General features: G+C 39.5%; 1 protein-coding gene across 1 annotated transcript in view; it reads left to right on the forward strand.

The window, feature by feature from the left end:
- Positions 1 to 9,132, forward strand: part of WDR70 (WD repeat domain 70) — a 126,582-nt gene extending 117,450 nt beyond the window's left edge. The window contains exons 16-18 of the mRNA XM_066568864.1: positions 403 to 519; positions 858 to 1,020; positions 8,659 to 9,132. Coding sequence (XP_066424961.1) covers positions 403 to 519; positions 858 to 1,020; positions 8,659 to 8,743 — 365 coding nt within the window. The 3' untranslated portion in view covers positions 8,744 to 9,132. The remainder of the gene's footprint in view (positions 1 to 402; positions 520 to 857; positions 1,021 to 8,658) is intronic.
- Positions 9,133 to 19,232: the final 10,100 nt, after the last annotated feature.

Below are 19,232 nucleotides of genomic sequence, written 5' to 3' on the forward strand. Positions count from 1 at the left end.
CCACTCTTTCTCATATCCAAGAATGTATCAAGAGCCTTGTCATGCTCTTAGAATATGAGAAAGCTGAAGAAACATGGGAAGTTCAGAAGAGAGTAACTGATTGGTCACACAATGCTAATGTTGACAGGGGTATGAATGAAATATGCATAAACTGTGCAAACAGTATTTCAGATGAGAGGCTCCTGCTTGAAGGAACCCTGATATCTGACTGTTTTCATCTGCTAAAAATTCAGCAGAAAGAAATGCCTGAAAATATAACTCAGTAAACCACTGTTTGGATATGAGATTACTGCTCCTGACACCTCTTCTATTGCAAGGAAGAATCCAACTCTTTGTATTTAAAATGTTAAAAAGGAAATGGAATTTCTAACATTTCATTTTGTCCAAACTGTGACCCTTCAGCCCATGCACTTCCAATGTTCCGTGAACCACGACAGCGAAGCACGAGGAAACAGCTGGAGAAGGATAGGTTGGACCCCATGAAGTCTCACAAACCTGAACCTCCAGTAGCAGGAGCAGGTAATCTAGGCATAATCATTTTGAACTGTTGTATGATAAAGGGGCCATCATGTTTTGGTTCTACACTCATTTGGATTTGCATTTTTTGGGTGGTGACTCTACTCCGTAGATGTATGGGCAGTGTCCAGCACTTTTAAGACATTGATGTCTCATTGGAGTGCTTGCCTGCAAAAAATCAGTAATTACAATGGCTTGCTTTGAGTTACATAGTCAGTAAAACACCCACCTGAATGCAGCCGTAAGTTAAAACCTTTCTATAGCATTAAATAACCTCTTTGTATCAGGTCACCATTGCAGGCTCTGCATATTTCTTAACTATTTTTCTCTTCATGCCACAGGTCGTGGTGGCCGTGTTGGGACTCACGGGGTCACCCTGTCATCATATATAGTCAAGAACATTGCCCTGGACAAGACAGATGACAGCAATCCTCGAGAGGCCATTCTACGTCACGCGAAGGAAGCGGAGGAAAATCCATACTGGGTGGCTCCAGCATATGCTAAGTAAGGAAACAATTAGGAGTACAAGTCATATTTCTGGAGGCCAGTAGGAGTTTAGTTAAAATAGATGTTTTTAATGCTATACTTTGCCTTTTTTGGATTGCTGCCACAAATATCTGAACCAAGAATATACTCTTTTATAAAGATACAAGTTTCCAGGAGGTTAAATTTTTGAAATTTCTCATTTCCGCTTCTAAAATATACCTGCCAGTGCTAGAAGTTATTTTAAAGCCTTCAAAGTTGATTTGAGTTTAGAATCTTCTCCAAATCAGTGTCTTAAACTGCAGTATACCTTTTAATAGGGTACTGTCCCATTGGTATATTGAGATGATTTTCCAACACACTCTCTAGTTCTGACTGATTCTTAGGTTAAACCTTCAAAATATTTATGTGGTGTTATGATAAGATGATTTCTCAACTATCATAAGTTTTTATCTGAATTTTTCCTACATGAGGACCCAAGTAACTGTCTGAATTAACTTGGTACAGCAATATTAAAAATTGCAGCTGATAAAAATTAAAAGCTGATAAAATCTCCTACCAAAAATTCAACATAAATAAATAAGTTTTCAGGTGTTACATAAGTAACGCCTTATCATGATTTTTGTGGTAAAACCTTGGTAAATCCACATAACCTCAGTTTTTGGATGATGATATTTGTTTTCTGACTTGACCCACATGTTCACAAAGATAACTAAATAGCAATTCTAAAGCAGCTTGAGAATGTCAGCGACACAGCCTGGCTTTGGGCAGGTAATTTAATAAGTATGGTACACTGGTAATTGATAAGTATGGCATTTGGTGTTATACATCAAACCCAATGCATTATAGAGCATCACTCTTGGTACCAAAGATGGGATATTTGAAAGCCTAATTCTGTAGCAGTTGTTGTAATAAATATGTTAAATATTGATTTTTAATTGTTTGATTGCAAGAGAGGAAATATTATTGGAGTATGTAGGCATCTGGCTTTATTTGAGGAATCCATCCTCAAAAGTAAGTACAACCACACATTCCATCAGGTAGATAGATACTTCTGCATATTTTTTGCTTACTAACTTCATTGATTGTATATTAAGTTTCATCCCTAACACCTGCAATGTAGTAAACATGAAAGTTTTAAAACAAAGCTATGTTAGAGGAGGCCTACTGTGTCAGGTGGCCAGATCTCATTACAGTTCCTTGTTAAAGATGTGGCTGCAGGGGAAGAGGAGAGCTGGCTGAGAAGTGGGCAGGATGCAAATCCAGACTGCTATTAACTTACACACCAGACGGTGATGTGTATGTGGGGGAATTGGACTGCAGCCAGCAGCACGCTGCCTTGATGGCTTTGTCAGCTGATAATTCTCATCCTGGTGAGGATGAGAGCCTCAAGCCACTATCCTTGCTTTAAAAGTTTCAATTTCAGATACACTCTCTGCAAAGAGCATTAAAAAACTCCCAAACAATAGTAACATTTTAACAATAACAACAATAGCATACTACTACTACTACTACTACTACTACTACTAATAATAATAATAATAATACCAGCACTAATAATAATGCTAATAATATCTAATACAATGAAATGCAGAAACTTGATTGTGTCGTGTTCTTAGTTTTCAGAAATTCAGGACTATATTCAGGACTATATAATAGCACAGCCAAATAAAGCTGTGCTATTATAATATATACAATACAATATAATATGCTATTATAATTATATCCTGCATCTGATTTTATGAAGCATGGATATTTAACCTGTACATAAAATGCATTTTACAGATGTACTTACAGACTTAGATTTAATAAAATATGCAAATTGGAAGTAATTGATCCAAATTATCATGCGGTACTGGTTTGTATACAGGACAGGTGCTTTAGCTATAGCATTAGTTACACTGTAGATTTAGTTACACTATAGATTTAGGAAAGGTGATATTCTGATACATTTTAAAAATCATACACTGTCTTAAGACCTAAAAGCCGTACATCCAGTATGTTTCATTTCTTTAAATAGTGTTTATTCTTTTACTACTTTATTCTTCTGCTACCAGTTTTTCCACATTTCTTGTAGTAAATTCTTACTTAAACATGGTATAAAACTATCCACTTGATATATCTTTTGTTTGACAAGGCTTTTGGTCCTGTGCTGTCTATGCACATAAAGTTTTCACTCTCCTTCTTCAGAAAATGTGTAAGGAAACTATTGTTGCTTCATTTTCTCCAGTGATAGTTACTGAATAGTTTTAGACTGAGAAGATTAAGAAATGCTCTTTTCTGGTTAATCCATTTTCATCATTTGGAATATGATGACTGGATTGATTTGCTTGTTCCTGATCCATAGTGGCTACATCATTCTCAATCAGCTAATAGATGTAATGCTTTTTAAATTGTATATAAGGGAGAGTGACTTTTGTGCATGGGGGGGTAGTGACTGGACAAGTTTTAAACTAAAAAAAGAGAGATTTAGATTAGATGTTAGAAAGAAACTCTTTATTCAGAGTGTAGTGAGGCACAGAACAAGTTGCCCAGAGAAGTTGTGAATGCACCATCCCTGGAAGTGTTCAAGGTCAGGCTGGATGAGGCTCTGAGCAGCCTGGTCTGGTGGAAGGTGTCCCTGCCCATGGCAGGGGAGTTGCAACTGGGTGATCTTTAGGGTCCTTCTGACCCAAACCATTCTATGATTTTCACTTCAATAAATTTTCTAAGAAATGCATGACTTCTGTTAGTTTTATGCATTCTATGTAAAAATATATCTTTTTTTTGGAGTTAAAGGTGCATAATTTACTCTTGAAGCTGAATATTCATTTGTATTATTTATGACTTGAAAAATGTTTTAAGCTTGTTATCATTAGCTTGACCTTTCTGCTCCCCCTGACATTTGAGCCAAATAAGAGGGGGAAGTACGTAAGAGGCAAAAGAATTGGTGAAAAACAGATGCTGCTGAAAAGGATACTGGGGTGATAAGAAGTACATGCTGAATCAGGAGATGACATGTCACAGAAGCCCAATGTGAATAAAGTGTCAAATAAGATATGATCAACCCAGCAGAAAAGTCATAATGGATGAGGATAAGGAAAAGATCTTGAGATTTCTCAGGAAAAGGCCTGTTAGAGTCCTTGGCAAGAGCCATTCCACTGGAGTGAAAGGAAAGGAAGGACAGATTGAAGATTTCAAGTAAAGAACTACAGGAAAGGAACTTGAGGCATCAGTTGTAAATGTTTGAAAATTACATTCCTTGTGAGCTGTTTGTTTTAACACAGCTGTACAGATATACTATAATGACTTCAGATGTCCCTCTGAAGGATCAGCAGGAATTACTTAGCATTGTAGCTGAATGCCTAATCAGATGCAGCTTTCTTCTGTACCAGAGAGAAAGTAAGGGTGAAATTTCCCTCCTCAACAAGGTAAACTGGAGTTAGGGAAAATACCTTGCATGTTACCCCTATTTTGCAGTCTTTTTCATTGCTGTTTGTCACTGTCAAAAGGGAATGACTTGAAGCAAGAGTCTATAGCTGTGTTTTGTTCTCTGAACCTTTTCTCAAGGGCATTGCCGGTCTGTGAAGTGTTAGTCATGTAACGGCTCGAGTATCGTTAGATGAAAAATCAGGACTAAGCAGATTGTCTTGTAATAGCAGCCTTGTTGGCATGCATTGTTATATTTATCCTAAATATTATTTTGTAAATTGGTAATTTTGAGAGGGAAGCCCCTGAGATTTAGAAAAGAGTCAAGCTGGTTGGTGGGATGAAGAACGAAAAACCTGATGATGTGAAACCTTAACTTTTCTGTCTGGAAGTGACCTTTATGACATTATTCTGGTTTCCATGCATACTTGAAAATCTTTTTTCTTTGTTTCAGTGCAATATAAACACAAATTTCAGAAGTTACTTTGACATGAGTCACATGTTGTGATATGCAGTTGTCATGTCCAGCTGGTTGTGCTGCTGCAGTGTTATTTATCTGCTAGTCTATTATCCTCACATGTCAATGAGCTACTTTTACTGGATCCCTGAAAAGCAATTAAGAAAAACCACCCACAACCAGAGGGATTATGGTGACTAAAGCAGTCTTCATGGCCCCTGGAAATTTTCTAGAGGTCTGCATATCTGAATATCTTGAAAACCACTGAAGTAAAGAGAAGCACATAGTATAAGTAAATCATGCTAGTTTGTTTTCCTATTTTTGTTTGCAGCCTGTTACCATAACCCACAAAAGGAATGCATTTTTCAGTGTATGAGATACTGGTTTCAGCTGACAGTCATGTGGAAACACAGGATCATAGAACAATTTAGGTAGGAAGGGAATGCCTGAAGTCATCTAGTCCAAGCTCCTGCTTAAAGTGTGTTCACTGCTCAGATCCAGTTAGATTTGGGTTGTTTAGGGGTTTGCTCAACCAAGGTTAAATATCCTCAAGGATGGAAATTCCCACACCTGGGCAGCCCATTCTTGCAATTTGGTTGCCAGGCACAGTATGCCCTTGGTAAGTCCATGCTGGCTGCTCCCTGCCACCTCATATCCTTCATATATCTGGAAATGCCTTCCACTGGGATTAATTACATAGCTTTCCTACAAACATAGGTTGTGTAATTCTCCAAATCCTCCTTTTGCCCTTCACAAAGATGATAATTACTTTTTCTAGCCATTGAGACCCTCTCCCAGTCACCATTTCATCTCAGTGATGACAGAGTGCCCTTGCAATGACGAGCCAGCTCCCCTAGTACCTCTGAATCCACCCATCTGATACGGATTTTTAAATGTCCTGTGAGCTACAAACTGTGTCTTCCTCTTCCCGTTGGAAATGTCTCAGTCCCTACCAAAGACTCTGCTATAGTGTAGGAGTGCTTGCAGGCCTGAGGACAGACCTTTTTAGGGAAAATGGAGCCAAAAAAAGCAACTAGTATCTTGGCTTTTTCCATATGCTATGTTAGTGGTTTACCTGCTCAATAAAGCACATTTTCCTTCACATTCCTTTGGCTGTCAGTGTCGCTGTAGAAATCCTTTGTTCTTGCCTCTCACATTTCTTTTCTGTTTCAGTTCCATCTAAGCTTTGGCTCCCCTGACTCTGTTCCTCTGTGTTCAGGGAATGCCTCTGTTCCTTTTAGTTGAGGGTACCCTTGCCTCCTTTGTGTTCTTCCCTTTTGGAGTTTGTGATTTACCACAGTCAGATCCATATGCATCCAGGCCAGGCTACAGCCAGGCTGTACTTTCTGCAGATGAAATGTAATCTGTTTTGAGGAGATTTCCTCAAATATCAACCAGCTTTCCTTGGGCCCTTTTGCTCTCTATAGTATTCTGGCATGGGATCTACCAAACAGATCCCTAACAAACTGAAATCAACCCCCAGACCAAGTATAAATAAAACTGAGAAATTCGGTGGGGAAAAAGAACACAGCCCTCAGAAATAAGAATACTTAATAGAAGGAAACTTGTTTTGATAATTTTTTGTAAGAATTTTAATCATACAGCAAACTCCTACATTTACTGTAGTAACTAAGCAGAAAAAAAATTTGTGTTTAAATTAGATTAAATGATCACTGCTGATAAAGCAATAACAAAAACAGTGTTTTAAAATGGTCAGGCATATGAATAACCCTAGGTGCCTCAGTTACTGCTATGTAGATTGTGGAGCTGGAACAGTTTACATTTCAGTTAAGGCTATAGCTATTTCATGGTAATTTTTAAAAGTGAGGTAGCAAGCAAACTTGGCTTCCTCTGCATATTTTTGCTTTAGCTGAATAGCTCTGGATTATGGTACGGTTTTTCTCTCTTTTTTTTTTTCCCTTTTTTTTCCTTCTTCCCCTTCCTCAGCTTTCCTGTACTCAGATGACGTTTTCTGAAGTCTGCACATTTTTCAGTGCCACTCATATTTTGGAAAAAACTTAAATTTTGCTGCTTGTTTCACAAATTTATTCATTCCTCTAAGTTGGAAATGTTTATCTGAATTATGACAGTTGCAGGTTTGTGGTCAGAAATTATGGGCTTCCACTTGATTATCGTGCTTTACTAATGAAACACTTAATACAGAGGTCATCCTAGAGGACATTTAGATGCTTTTCATCTATTGTGGTGAAAGGAAGGTCCTTTGCTAAAATGGGCTAAATAAACCTTTGTCAGTATGTGTTTGTCGGAAAAAAAGAGAAGATTCCATACATTCTTCCTTTTCAGAGGCTAGCAAAATCCAGTATTCAGCCAAGAAGGCCTTCATCCCTGGTGTCTGTTTCAGATTCAATGTTGATTTTTTTTTCCCCCTAACTTCTTTCTTCAGCAATGGTTAAGTAGAGTTTATATAGGTATTTTATAATGAAATTTCAAAACTGGAAAATATTTTTAATCTCATTTATGCTTTCCATGGGCAGTAGAAGGACTCATGTAACTTCCACAGGATAGGTCCTCATCTGGGTGCAAGGTCTGCTACAGCCTGTACCCAGGGACCATGTGCCAGTCGGAGTTCTTCAGTAGGGCCATCTCTGGAATTACCAGCATGACCCTTTCCTCCATGGCAAGCTTGGAGGATGGAGGGGAGGCAGGGCAATAGAAAGATTGTGCATGTAAGGGGACTTGTCTTTAACTAGTTTTGGTGATTTTTGAACCTATTTGTGTCACATATTTAACAAGTGGAGAACCTGCTCCATAAGAGCTGATGCCTTGCTATTACAAGTCAGAGGCAACATGGGATTTTGCCTATTGTGCTGCATAAGGCAGGCACAGTCTTGGTAAGCTTTATGCTTTTTGTAGAGCTTGCCAAATAACAGTTGTTATAATAATAACGCTTCACATCTTTAGACTGATATGAAAACATTAGTTAATATAGTAATGAGATGATGACTGCCTTGGGTGCATTTTATACATTGTCATGTTGAGAAGTTGAGCACAACCAGCATCAGAAATCTGATAGTTTCAGCTCTGCAGTGACTGCTGAGAATTAAGTTGGAAAAAGGGACCAGGCAGTTGTTAAACTATAAAACAAGGGAACTGAATGTCCAAACAATTTATTGAATTGATACTTAACACTGTGTTCGTTTAGAAAGTAATCAGTAATTACTTTTGTAATGTTTAAGTGGTATTTAAAGTTCGCACAAAGAGTGGAGGAATTGATACTTTCAAGCTTGACTGGCAGATACACTGTGTTCTCATATGAAGATCATTACATTTTTTATGTTACAGTAGTGTTAGATAGTGTCTCTGGGGAAGAAGCTGTTTTTTCATGCATAGCCTTAGCCAGAAACCTGGTTCAGCTGTTCTGTTTTCACTTACTAGCTGTTGTTGTTCTACAGTGTATCAAAATGGAAGTTTCTTTTCAAAAAGTAATGGATTGAGGAGGCCAGTGGCTCTGCTTTTCTAGCGTGGAATTAAATGCATTTGTTCCTCAGTTCTGTCTTAATTTTGTTCATGGGATATACAGATACTGATTGTAAGCTAACGAGGACATAATACTTGTAAGACGTGTGTTTGTTGTGCTTGTTTGTCTGTGAGCTGCAGGTTTCTTCAGTTCTGAGAAGGTTATTGTCAAAAATAAAAAATGGTTAAGCCTAGTATGCTCTTTTTTGAAAGTGTCTATATGTATCTATTTTGTTGGTGTCTAGTGCCTGTCTAACACAGTTTCTGATGAAGTATTGTAGTCTGACCATTATTTTAATCGTTTTAATGTTTTCTAGAACGCAGCCAAAAACAGTTTTTGCAGAAGTGGAACCAGAAGATGATGAAACAGACAAGCCAGAGTGGAAAAAACGTAAAATTTGAAAAATAATTTGTTTAAAGAATCATTTTGGAGCATTTGAAACAAGATGAAACATTTATTTCTTTTTTTGAGATAGTGGGTCAAAATTTGAAAGCAGATATTACTTCCATTTATAAAACTTGCTGCAGTATAAAAAGGGATTGTTGAATTACAGTGGCTTAATCCCACATCTGAATTTTGTAATAAGGAATTACTTATATTGTGCAAATAACTTCTGTATGTCAGTTACTTAGCTTTGTGAGTTAAGTGAAAAATATTTCTTTATATATAGTGAATTCATTATATTGCCAAATGTTGGGGTTTTTTTCATTACTGCCAACTTTACAAATGCCATGTCATGACAATGTTCAATTAATATAAACATCCAAATAAAACAGTACAATTTCTCAGACTCCTTTTTATTTTTTTTCCAGTTAAGAGCTAACAGATTACTGCTTTGCAAGTGAAACAAAGTTTAGATTTAGTTATTGTGTATATTCAAATTCAGTTAATTTTGTTTGCTCACATGAGTTACAATTCAGTTCACACTCTGTGTGAATCTTAGAAAACATGCTTTCTAATGTCTGTACTTCATTGCATGATGTTCCTTTTCAGTATGTGTAGTATCTACAGTAGCATTGTATACTCTTGGAATAAAATCCCAATATTTCCAGGTGGGACGTGCCTGGGCTCGTCTGACCCTTGCTGCTGGGCCAAAGGCGGCAGCTGTGGTGTTTCACCCCAGAGACACCTTTGGCTGGCTGAGAGTTGCAGCTGGCACTCGGAACAAGTCCAGGCATGGTAGAAACTCAGTTTACCTCTGGTGGAAAGGCTCCAGGCTAGGTGAAGAGGAAAAGGAGACAGATTCTGCAGGGGGTTTAATCCAGAGTTTATTCCAAAGTCACATATGTCTGAATCTTGTAACAGCTCCACAGAATCCCAACCACATGGTCTCGTCTCCTTTTAAGCTTGGGGGCAGGGGGAGGGAAGGGACAGGTGAGCCCCCAACCAGGTGGGAGGGGGGAAGGCTCAGGGGACAATGACACTTGGACAAGCCAATGACCCCAGGGCTGAGGGGCATCTTTTGAACTTTTGCCAATCACACCATGCCCCTGCTGGAATGATAAGATTGACTGACAGCACTTAGCAAGGAGGCAAGGGGGAGGGGAAGGGAGAAGGTATTGCCACACCTGGGAAACTACTGGGATAGCTGAAACAGGAAATGGCATCACACTGCAACAGTATACAGCTTATATTTTTTAAAAAATGTGAAATTGCAATGGACAGCTACGTAATTTAGTGTAGTAAAAATACTGTGCTTATTGCCAAGTTGATGCAAAATTTCGTTGAAGTTTGTTATCCCTCTTAGTTTGTATGGATAAGTTTTAGGATAGAGCAGATACATGTATTTAATACCGGGTCTTTGTGTGTATTGACTTTGTTGTATACCTGAATGATGTATATCCTGCCTCACATTTTCTGATACTATTTTCTGATACTATTCTTTATAAAATAGCTTGTCTAAATATGGAAGATTCTCATTTTTTAACACAGAATTGCAGTTCTGAGTGTCATAAATGGAAGGACAGATTTAAAACGAATGAATGTCCTTTAGAGGAGAATAAAGAACCCAAGTTAGTTTTAGGCCTTTATGGTGTGATTATAATAATACACAGTATGCTAAGGATTGTGATTATAATAATACACAATATAACAAGCAGTCTGCATTTCCACTAAGAGTAGAGAGTAATGGACATGATAAGCAATCAGGCTTTCTTATTTATGAATAGAACCTGGAGGCATATTTTAAGACTATATTTAGCAAAGCCCTTAATCACTTTCCTAACCTCAAGACGGTGGTCCTGATAGTCAACAGAGCTTAGACTTTTTATTTAAGCATTGTTCTACATCACTGTTTCTTTATATTATTTCCTCTTCCAAGCTTATCATTCTTTTTCAATTATTATTTTTATACTTGAGTGAAAACTAAGTCTGACTTTCAAAGGTATAATGAGAAGCATGAAATACCCACTACAAAATGTTTCCACTGCTTTCAGTACTGTAGTCTTTTGGTGAGAGAAGAACTTCAGGTACATAGTCAACAGCTTGTCTTTGACCCTTGCAAAATTATTTTAATACTTACTTGTGTATAATAGCAAATTAATGTTTAATTTAAAATTGCAGCTGTAATATGTAGAATGAGGGACTGAGTAGATGGGTGGAGAGTAAGTGGAGGAGGGAAATTCCAGATGGAGAGAAGGAGTTGTTAACAAAACCTGCTAAAGACCTCCCTATACAGCACTTCTGCAACAAAAGAAATCATAAGATGGCATTGTTTCCTTTAAGGCTATTTTTTGTCTTATGTTTCATCCAACTATAGCCCTACAAAATAAAGTATTTTCAAAGAAATTTCTCTAAAATCTCAATTAATAATTTTAAAGAATTAGTATGTTCTTCATTTTAGTCTGAATATTAGCATTTTATCTTTTCCTTTGTTAGTTGTTAACTGAGGCAGTGTGTCTTAGGCAGCAGGGCTGCAGGGAAAGGCAGATGAGGAAAAATGCTGCAGCTGTTCTCTGAGAATGAGAGGAATTTCTCCTTTTATGTTGTTATTCATATCAGCTAGATCTTGTTTCCTAATTCTTAAAATAATTAGTTCTGGAAAAATTCAGTTGAAATTTCTCTTAAGTGTTCATCATCGTTACTTACAGTAATTGTCTGGAATGATTGTTCTAGCAGCCTAGAATTTAAAGCAGTGCCTGTGCAGATATGTATTAAAAGTATTTAAAAATAACTTAAGTTTTATTTATACTTCAACTCTTGGATTGGTTCATTTGGCATAGCCCATAAACTGGATTTCCTGGGATGTTCACCAACAAAGGTTGTCTTGGGAAACATCTTTAACATTAAAAATATCAACACAAATAAATATTTGCTATGACAGATGGAACTCTAGGTGCAAACTAGAACATGAGAACTCTATCATACTAATTTTTAAAAAATCTAATTTTCTTATAAGCTTCTCAAAGCTTTTAGAAATTGCCAAGCTATAATCCTCTATGTGTTTGTATTTAGTGTAAAAGTGGTCAGAGTCCAGAGGGGAGTTTGTTTCTGCATTACTGAAACAAGGTGGGCTTATTTTGTTTGTTTCCTTAGAATTGTTTACGGATGTAGTGATGCCTTCAGTTTTAGCTTTCGTATTATCCAGAGTCTGTCCTGCATTACTACTTAACTCTGAATTTCACATAAAGTGTTAGCAAGTTCTCTTCACAGTTTACTTAGACAAAACAATCATTTTTCAGCCTGAGAGCCAAGGACACTGTTGCAGCTTCCGGCCCAAAAAGTACAAACAACAGCAAATTAAAGGGAGCAATCTTGGAGAATGGGACTTCATAACCTGAGGCTGTAATGGGACAATTAACCCCAATATGTAAATGGACCAAAACTTATAAAAATGAAAACTTGTGACCCATTGTCCATCTTGGGTGTAGCCTTGGCCAGGCCCTTGTACTGCCCAAGGGGTATCCTTTGAAGGCCTTTCTAATAAATACCTACTTTATTCCTTTAACACTGTCCAGCCTCTATTCTAGGTAGCCTCTCAAGGCATCACTACCACAGTCACTGCATGGATAAAGGCTTCCATGGTGCTTTCTCCAAACCTGGATTTTTCTGTGCTGCTTCTGGATGATTCTTTATAGTAATTTATGGTCTTTATCCCTTTGTGCTAATGACAGTTGAAGACCAGCTATTAGGTACCTCTTACCTGTCCTCAGGGCCAAGGCATTTCCCTCCAGACCATTGCAGCCCACCAGCTATCAGTCAGCCCCATTTTCCACTCCTTGTTGGTGTTGCTGCACTGTTACAGAGATCTGAATTTAACTGTAGTCCTTTGCCTTGTCCTATCCTCCTTATTTATTTTCCTATCTTATTATTTAAGTCCTCTGCAGCAGGTGAAAAGATTGACAAATCCTGGCACTTTCCTCTGCCTCCTCTGATTGCAACTATTTGGTGACTGTTTTAAGTTCCTCTCTGGTCTCCTTCCTATGACTTATAACTTACTGAAGACGATGCTTTTGCCTCTAGTTTTTGTGATTGATAGCAAGAAATGTGAATTTGTCCTCAGAGGGTCCAGTTGTTGGCTCCTTTCTCATGAATTCATGCCTAATTTCATGTTCCTTTTCCCAACTGCATTTTCTGTGTTGTGGAAAACTATGTATTATGGGAAAAGAAACTATGATCCCTTCTCCTATCACTTCCATCTCTGCTGGACCCTGACGAGTGTTCTGCATTGCTGAGCTGAAGCACCATCCTCTTGGTTAGCTGTTTATCCAGTTTCTTTGGACTCTGATGACTTCAGGGGTATTCAGCTTGAGACATTTGTAGTTCACATCTTCCTTTAATACTGAATCATAGGAATTTTGATGTGACCTGTTAGTCGCAATAGTATTGCAGAATCCTTCTTATGTTTTTTGTCATGTTAAATGCCTGTATGCCCTTCTAAGCCTGTATCTCAGCAATGGGAATTTACTGGAAGTCCTACAGTTATCCCATTAAAAATTAGCAGTTTTGTTTTGACTTATTACCATGGGCAGTCTGGGAGTTCAGGAGGTTCTGTCCACTGTTGTTAATCCCTGGGCTCTTCTCATTTGTCAGACTTTCATGCATGCACATGAATAAAGAGTTGGATAGTTGGCTAGCAGAGATGTCCTCACGCTTGCCTGGAATTAAAGCATAGATGTATCTTATTACATCAGTTTTTAAATCTCCTAGGATTTTTAGCTAATCCCATTTAAACTCAATTTTGGATACAATATGCACTCAATATGCACTTCATCCACTGGGACTTCAGCACCTAATTGCTTCATGCAATCTGGATAGCTCTGAAATGTAGATATTTGTCTGTAGCATATAACTCCTTGCTTCCCATCCTACATGTGAAGGTATTGGCTCCCACTTTGGCAGCAGAGTCTTAGATCAGCTTCTTAGAATCTTCACAACCTTGGTGTCAAAAAACTACAGCACCTTTGGCAATAGTTTGTGATTTTTTTAATGGCTGATGATCAGACAGTTCATATTGTTCTGTGGTAGAGGACTTAAAACAAGAATGATTGAGAAAGCACAGCCAGTATGTATCTCAGGTTTTTTTTTGTCTTAGCTGTCCCGTGAGGCTGTTGTGTGTCAGGCTAGTGCAGTTTTTGTTGCTCTTTCAAAGTATTCCTGTGGGCACTGAACTATTTCCTTGTTCTGTCATGAAATAGAAGATGCAACAGATTAATACCTACAGTAGATAAACAAGGGCTAGATGGGTCCTTGAGAAGTTCTGTAGTCCATCCTTGACTCAACTCATCTGTACCTGAACAAGGTCTGGAATGTATACTGGACCTTTAATTGCTGCCATGATAGACCCTGCACAATCACCCTAAGCAATCTGTTCCAATGCTTCATTCTTAGCACTAGAAAATTTTTAATTGTCTCTAAGAAAAACATTGTTGCAACAATTTAAGACTATTATTTCCTATCCTGTTCCCAGCAGTCATTGAACACAGTTTATGATGATCCTCTTTGCTGCAGCTTTTTTATTATGTTTGAACTTTATTATCTTCTCGTGTCCTCTCTTATTCTTTCAGTTTTACTTTATTATTTATGTCTCCTGGCCTATCATCAGTTATTTACTTTTCTCTGCCTTGTTCTGATTGCCCATATTTCCTGAAGTGCACTGCCCATAATTTATACAGTGTTTTAAATTAAGCTTCTTTTTTAGCGCTACTAAGTAAACAGGAAAAATGTTTGCATGTCTCATTATAGTTGCTTTTTTTTTTTTTTTCAGTTTGGCCAAACAGATTTGTGTTCAGGACGTGTTCAGTTTTAAAATCCTCTGGCCAAAGTGAAGTGCAAACAAGACCAAATGCCTATTCAACAACACTGACTTTATTTGGTAACATTTAAGTGTAAAGGGAAGGAGATAAATAGTGCAAGCAGAAGATGGTCACCACTGTGGATGCAGTGGAAGGATCTTTGGTCCTTCACTGCCCTGGGCTTCTTGGTGTGGTGGTCTTCTCTAGAGGTTGTACAAAGCAAGTACCTCCAAAATCGAGTGTCACATTTCTGACCCTGTTACTTGCACTGGTGCAGTTATTTCATGTGTAACTGCAGTTGAGTGTTGTGAAAACTTTCAGTGTTGATCCAGGTGCGTCCTGAGGCCTTTAGCTTAACATGTACCTTGACCTGTTACTAGCAATGCCAACTCTGTATTAAAGGCCATCCCAAGCTGCACAGAGTAGTAACGCAGCACAGGGATGGACCAGAAATGCAGATTTCAGAGGCAGGTGCACACTGCAGAAATCAAGGAGCAACAACAAAAGATAATATTCAGTCTAGGAACAATGCTGCCTCTGAGAATGAGAGAAACAGGGATACTAGGTGGTCAGTAGCATGCAAGGAATAGCAGTACAGACAGTGCCTGGAGACAGACTTCCAGAAATCTCTAACTCCATGATCCTCAGCATTTGCACACTAGGGACACCTGCACACCAAGGGTCACCCAACACCAACAAGCTCTTAGCTGTCATGTACATTCCTACCTTCTTAAATCAGCTGCACTGCAGTCCTGGTGATATTGACAAGCATTTGCCAAGGCTAAAAGAAAGCCTAAAGATGATGATTTTCAGTAAAATGTTTTGGAAAGTCCATGTGCATGCAACACAATCCCCACAAAAAAAGGCAACTGCAGATCTCCCTGCAGTATCACAGCTCTTGCCAGGCATGGATGTAGGAAAACAGACAGTCCTATCATAGACCAGAACACGTGCACACCTGTGGGGGTGTGACTGGCCCTACTGTTGATTCACAAATTACATGAAATTATAGCATTTTTTATTTTGGGAAAATCAAAGTAAGGGAGAATTCAGGATCAAAACATCTGACACAGGCTGGATATATATTTAGAATGATAAGTTTTGAAATGCTGAGCACAAGGACGCCTTGTGGTCTTCCACATCAAACACTCATAATGTCAGAAGGATTCCCACTAGACACAAACTGGGAAATCCTGAAATGAAATAACTTTAAGGGAATTATCCAGTAATTTCTAGGAAAGCCAACTGTTTCCTCAAAAATTTCCGAGTACATTAACTAAAAGTTTATGAACCCTTAAGAAAATTAACATATATGAAACATTTCCCTCCCACACATATGGGAAGCCTCTTGGATCTGCTACTAACCACCAACTTCAGTAACAGCTTACTTGAATGAACAAGGACTACATTTATTACATCCATTTACAACTGGAAGCTGTAAAAATTTGCAGCACTTTAGATGCAAGAGAAAATTCAAAATAATCTGACCTAAACAATGACACATTCTGAGAAAACACAATGGAATTGCCTTACCATGGGCCCATATTCAGGACATTGAAAAGAGGCTACCTAGCCTGGAAGCTGAGGACTGTAATCTGCCTCTACTCCTTCTGGTAGGACTGAATGATGCTGGGACAAAGAGATTCCAAAATATTGGAAGGGACTTCATGTCCCTCAGACAGAAGTTGAAAGGATTGGAAGCACAGGTAGCGTTCTCCTCTACCTTCCTGGTAAGGCAGAGGGACTCTGGCAGAGTGAAACAAGTGGATGGGGTGAACGACTGGCTGCAAGACAATGCTGTGCTTAGGATTTTGAGGATGTGGTCTGGAATGTGCCTTGGAGAGACTGGGCACCAGGTGTGGAGTACCTCACCAACCAGGGTAAGGGTGGCCTGGGGACCACGTTCACAAGATTTCCAGCCAAGCTTTAAACTAGATTTAGTGGGGAAAATTATGCTCTAGCAAGTATCAGTGAGGAAACAGGAAACAGTAGGACTTTAAGGAACAGCAGCAAAGTACCTGTAAATTTTCCCAAAGGAAAAGGAAGGATGAGGACCCCTGCCAAAGGCTGAAGAGGTCAATAGCCCAGCTGAAGGCCTCTACCCCCATGCACACAGCATGCATAACAAGTAAGAGGAGCTGAAAACCATTATGCAATTGGCAAACTGTAGCTCAATTGTTATCATGGAAATGGTGGGACAAGTTACATAACTGGAGCATTGTAATTAAGGGTACAAGCTTTTCAGAAAAGATAGGCTGGAAAGGAGGAGCAGGAATGTTGCCCTCTATATCAAGGAAGGGATAGGTTGTGAAGAGCTGTGTCTGGGAAACAGCCACGGACAGGTTGAGTGTCTATGGCTAAAAAACAGGGTCAGGACCAAGAAACGATACCTGGTGGTGGAGGTTACTACAGGCTAATCTGGAGAAGCCTGTTGATGAGGCCTTCTTGGTTTGGCTGCAGGGCACATCATCCTCACCACCTCTCATCCTGATGGGAGGGTCCAACCACCCAGACATCTGCTGGGAGAGCAATACAGCCGGCTGTAAGCAATCCAGCACGCTCCTGGAGTGTGCAGAGGACAACTTTGAGTCCAGGTATTGGCCAGACCAGCTGAAGAGAAGCATGGCTGGGCCTGGTGCTCACTGATGCGGATGAGCTCATTTGAGGGTTCAAGTCTGGACACAGCCTGGGCTGTGGTGACCATGCCCTGGTGAAATGTGTGATCTCATGGAGCGTGGGCCTGGCAAGGAGAATGGTCAGGACCCTGAAGGTTAGAAGAGAAAACTTTTACTGTTTAAGGAGTTGGTGAATGAGATGCCTTGGGAAACTGTCCTTAAGGACATGGGGACTGACCCGAGCCGGCAGCACTCTCAGGCCATTTTTCTTAGAGTGCAAGAGCTCACCATCATGATGTGTAGAAAATCTTGCCAGGCAGGCAAGAAAATGGCATGGCTGAGCAAGGATCTGCTCCTCAAATTGAGAAGAAAGAAGAAAATGCACAGCCAGTGGAGGAGGGACAGGTGACTTTGGAAGAGTACTGGGATATGATTCAGGTGTATAGGGACAGCATGAGGAAAGCCAAGGCACAGATGGAACTGGGCTTGGAAAGGGATGCAAAGAATAACAAGAAGGAATTCTGTAAGAATATAAATCAGAAGAGATAGGCCAAATAAATTGTATCCCTGCTGGTAAACAAAAAGAATGAACTGATAACAACTGATACAGAGTAGGCTGAGGTGCTCAATGAATTCTTTGCCTGAGTCTTCACTGTGAAGTTCAGCACAAAGAACAAAATTCAAAGAATAATACATAAGGACTAGATAGTGAATTGAGTAGGCAGCAGCTCTGCAGTGGGGGTTCTGGATTTAGTGGGATTAGGACCTATAAAACAAGGATTAGTGACATTTGCAATACAAGGCTCAAACAAGCTGGATAGTGAAAACTTTTTACAGAAAACTTCATAGGTGCCTCTGCAGAAACTGGACCAGACATTCAGTTTTGACCTTGCTGGGAGCAGGATCGACACTGAAAGTTTTCACAACACTCAACTGCAGTTACACATGAAATAACTGCACCAGTGCAAGTAACAGGGTCAGGAACGTGACACTCGGTTTTGGAAGCACTTGCTTTATACAACCTCCAGAGAAGACCACCACACCTGTCTTGGGTTGCCAGCACCTTTGCCTGAGCTGCTCTTGCTGCCATATCTGTTTATTTGAAGTATTTATTTTTGCAGCATTCTGTCTGGGCGTAACAACTGCAGCACGGGGCCCAGACCAGCGAGGAATCTGAACCATTTATTCAGAGAAACAAGCTGGTTTTGTACACTTCTTCAAGCGCAGTATTTCCTTGCATGGTAACTCTCACTACGTAACCTATCCCATGTTGCCACCTCAGCAAGGTGCCTCTGAATGTCCTTCTGTGGGGTGATCACATCCTGTAAACCCACCTGTCAGCTTCCAGTTCCCATAGGGGTCTGCCATGTGGCACCTCCTTCCCCCAGGGTCCTGCAGAGACAGCCTCTCTGTGCTGCCATGTGCTCCTTTGTGCTGCCGTGTGCCTCTTTCTGCTGCCATGTGCCTCTGTGTGCTGCCATGTGCTCCTTTGTGCCACCTGTGTGCTTCTTTGTGCTGCCATGTGCTTCTGTAGGTGCATCCCATGGCCTGCAGCTCAATTTCATCCCATCTCTTCCCACAACTCCCCCTTTTTTGTTTTATATAAACAAGAATCATGAAACAAAACACTTCTAATGTCAGAACATGTTTAGCCCACTGCCTGAACCAAACAAGCTCCGTTCATCTTGTTCCCTCAGCTTCCCCACAGGCTGATGATAGAGCTGGTTGGATCATTCTTGCAGGTACCCATCATGGACTGGGATCTGTGGAAACACAAGTGTATCTTCAGCTCTGGATTATCAATGAAAAGGGTTTTTCCCATTTCCCATTTTCAAGATTCTTAGTAAGTCTAAGTGAGCTTGAAATTTACAAAAATGCCGTTGGATGGGAGTTAGGTCACTCTGAATATGATTCAAAATATTAAGAACATATAAGACTTTTGTGGAGTGTATATCCCATTTCTACACTCTTTTTTTTTTTGTCCACGTCTAACATGGACATTTTTCAACCCAGTGAAACACTGCATCTAATAAAACAAGCAC

This window comes from Molothrus aeneus, chromosome Z, assembly GCF_037042795.1.
Source record: "Molothrus aeneus isolate 106 chromosome Z, BPBGC_Maene_1.0, whole genome shotgun sequence".
Taxonomy (NCBI): domain Eukaryota; kingdom Metazoa; phylum Chordata; class Aves; order Passeriformes; family Icteridae; genus Molothrus; species Molothrus aeneus.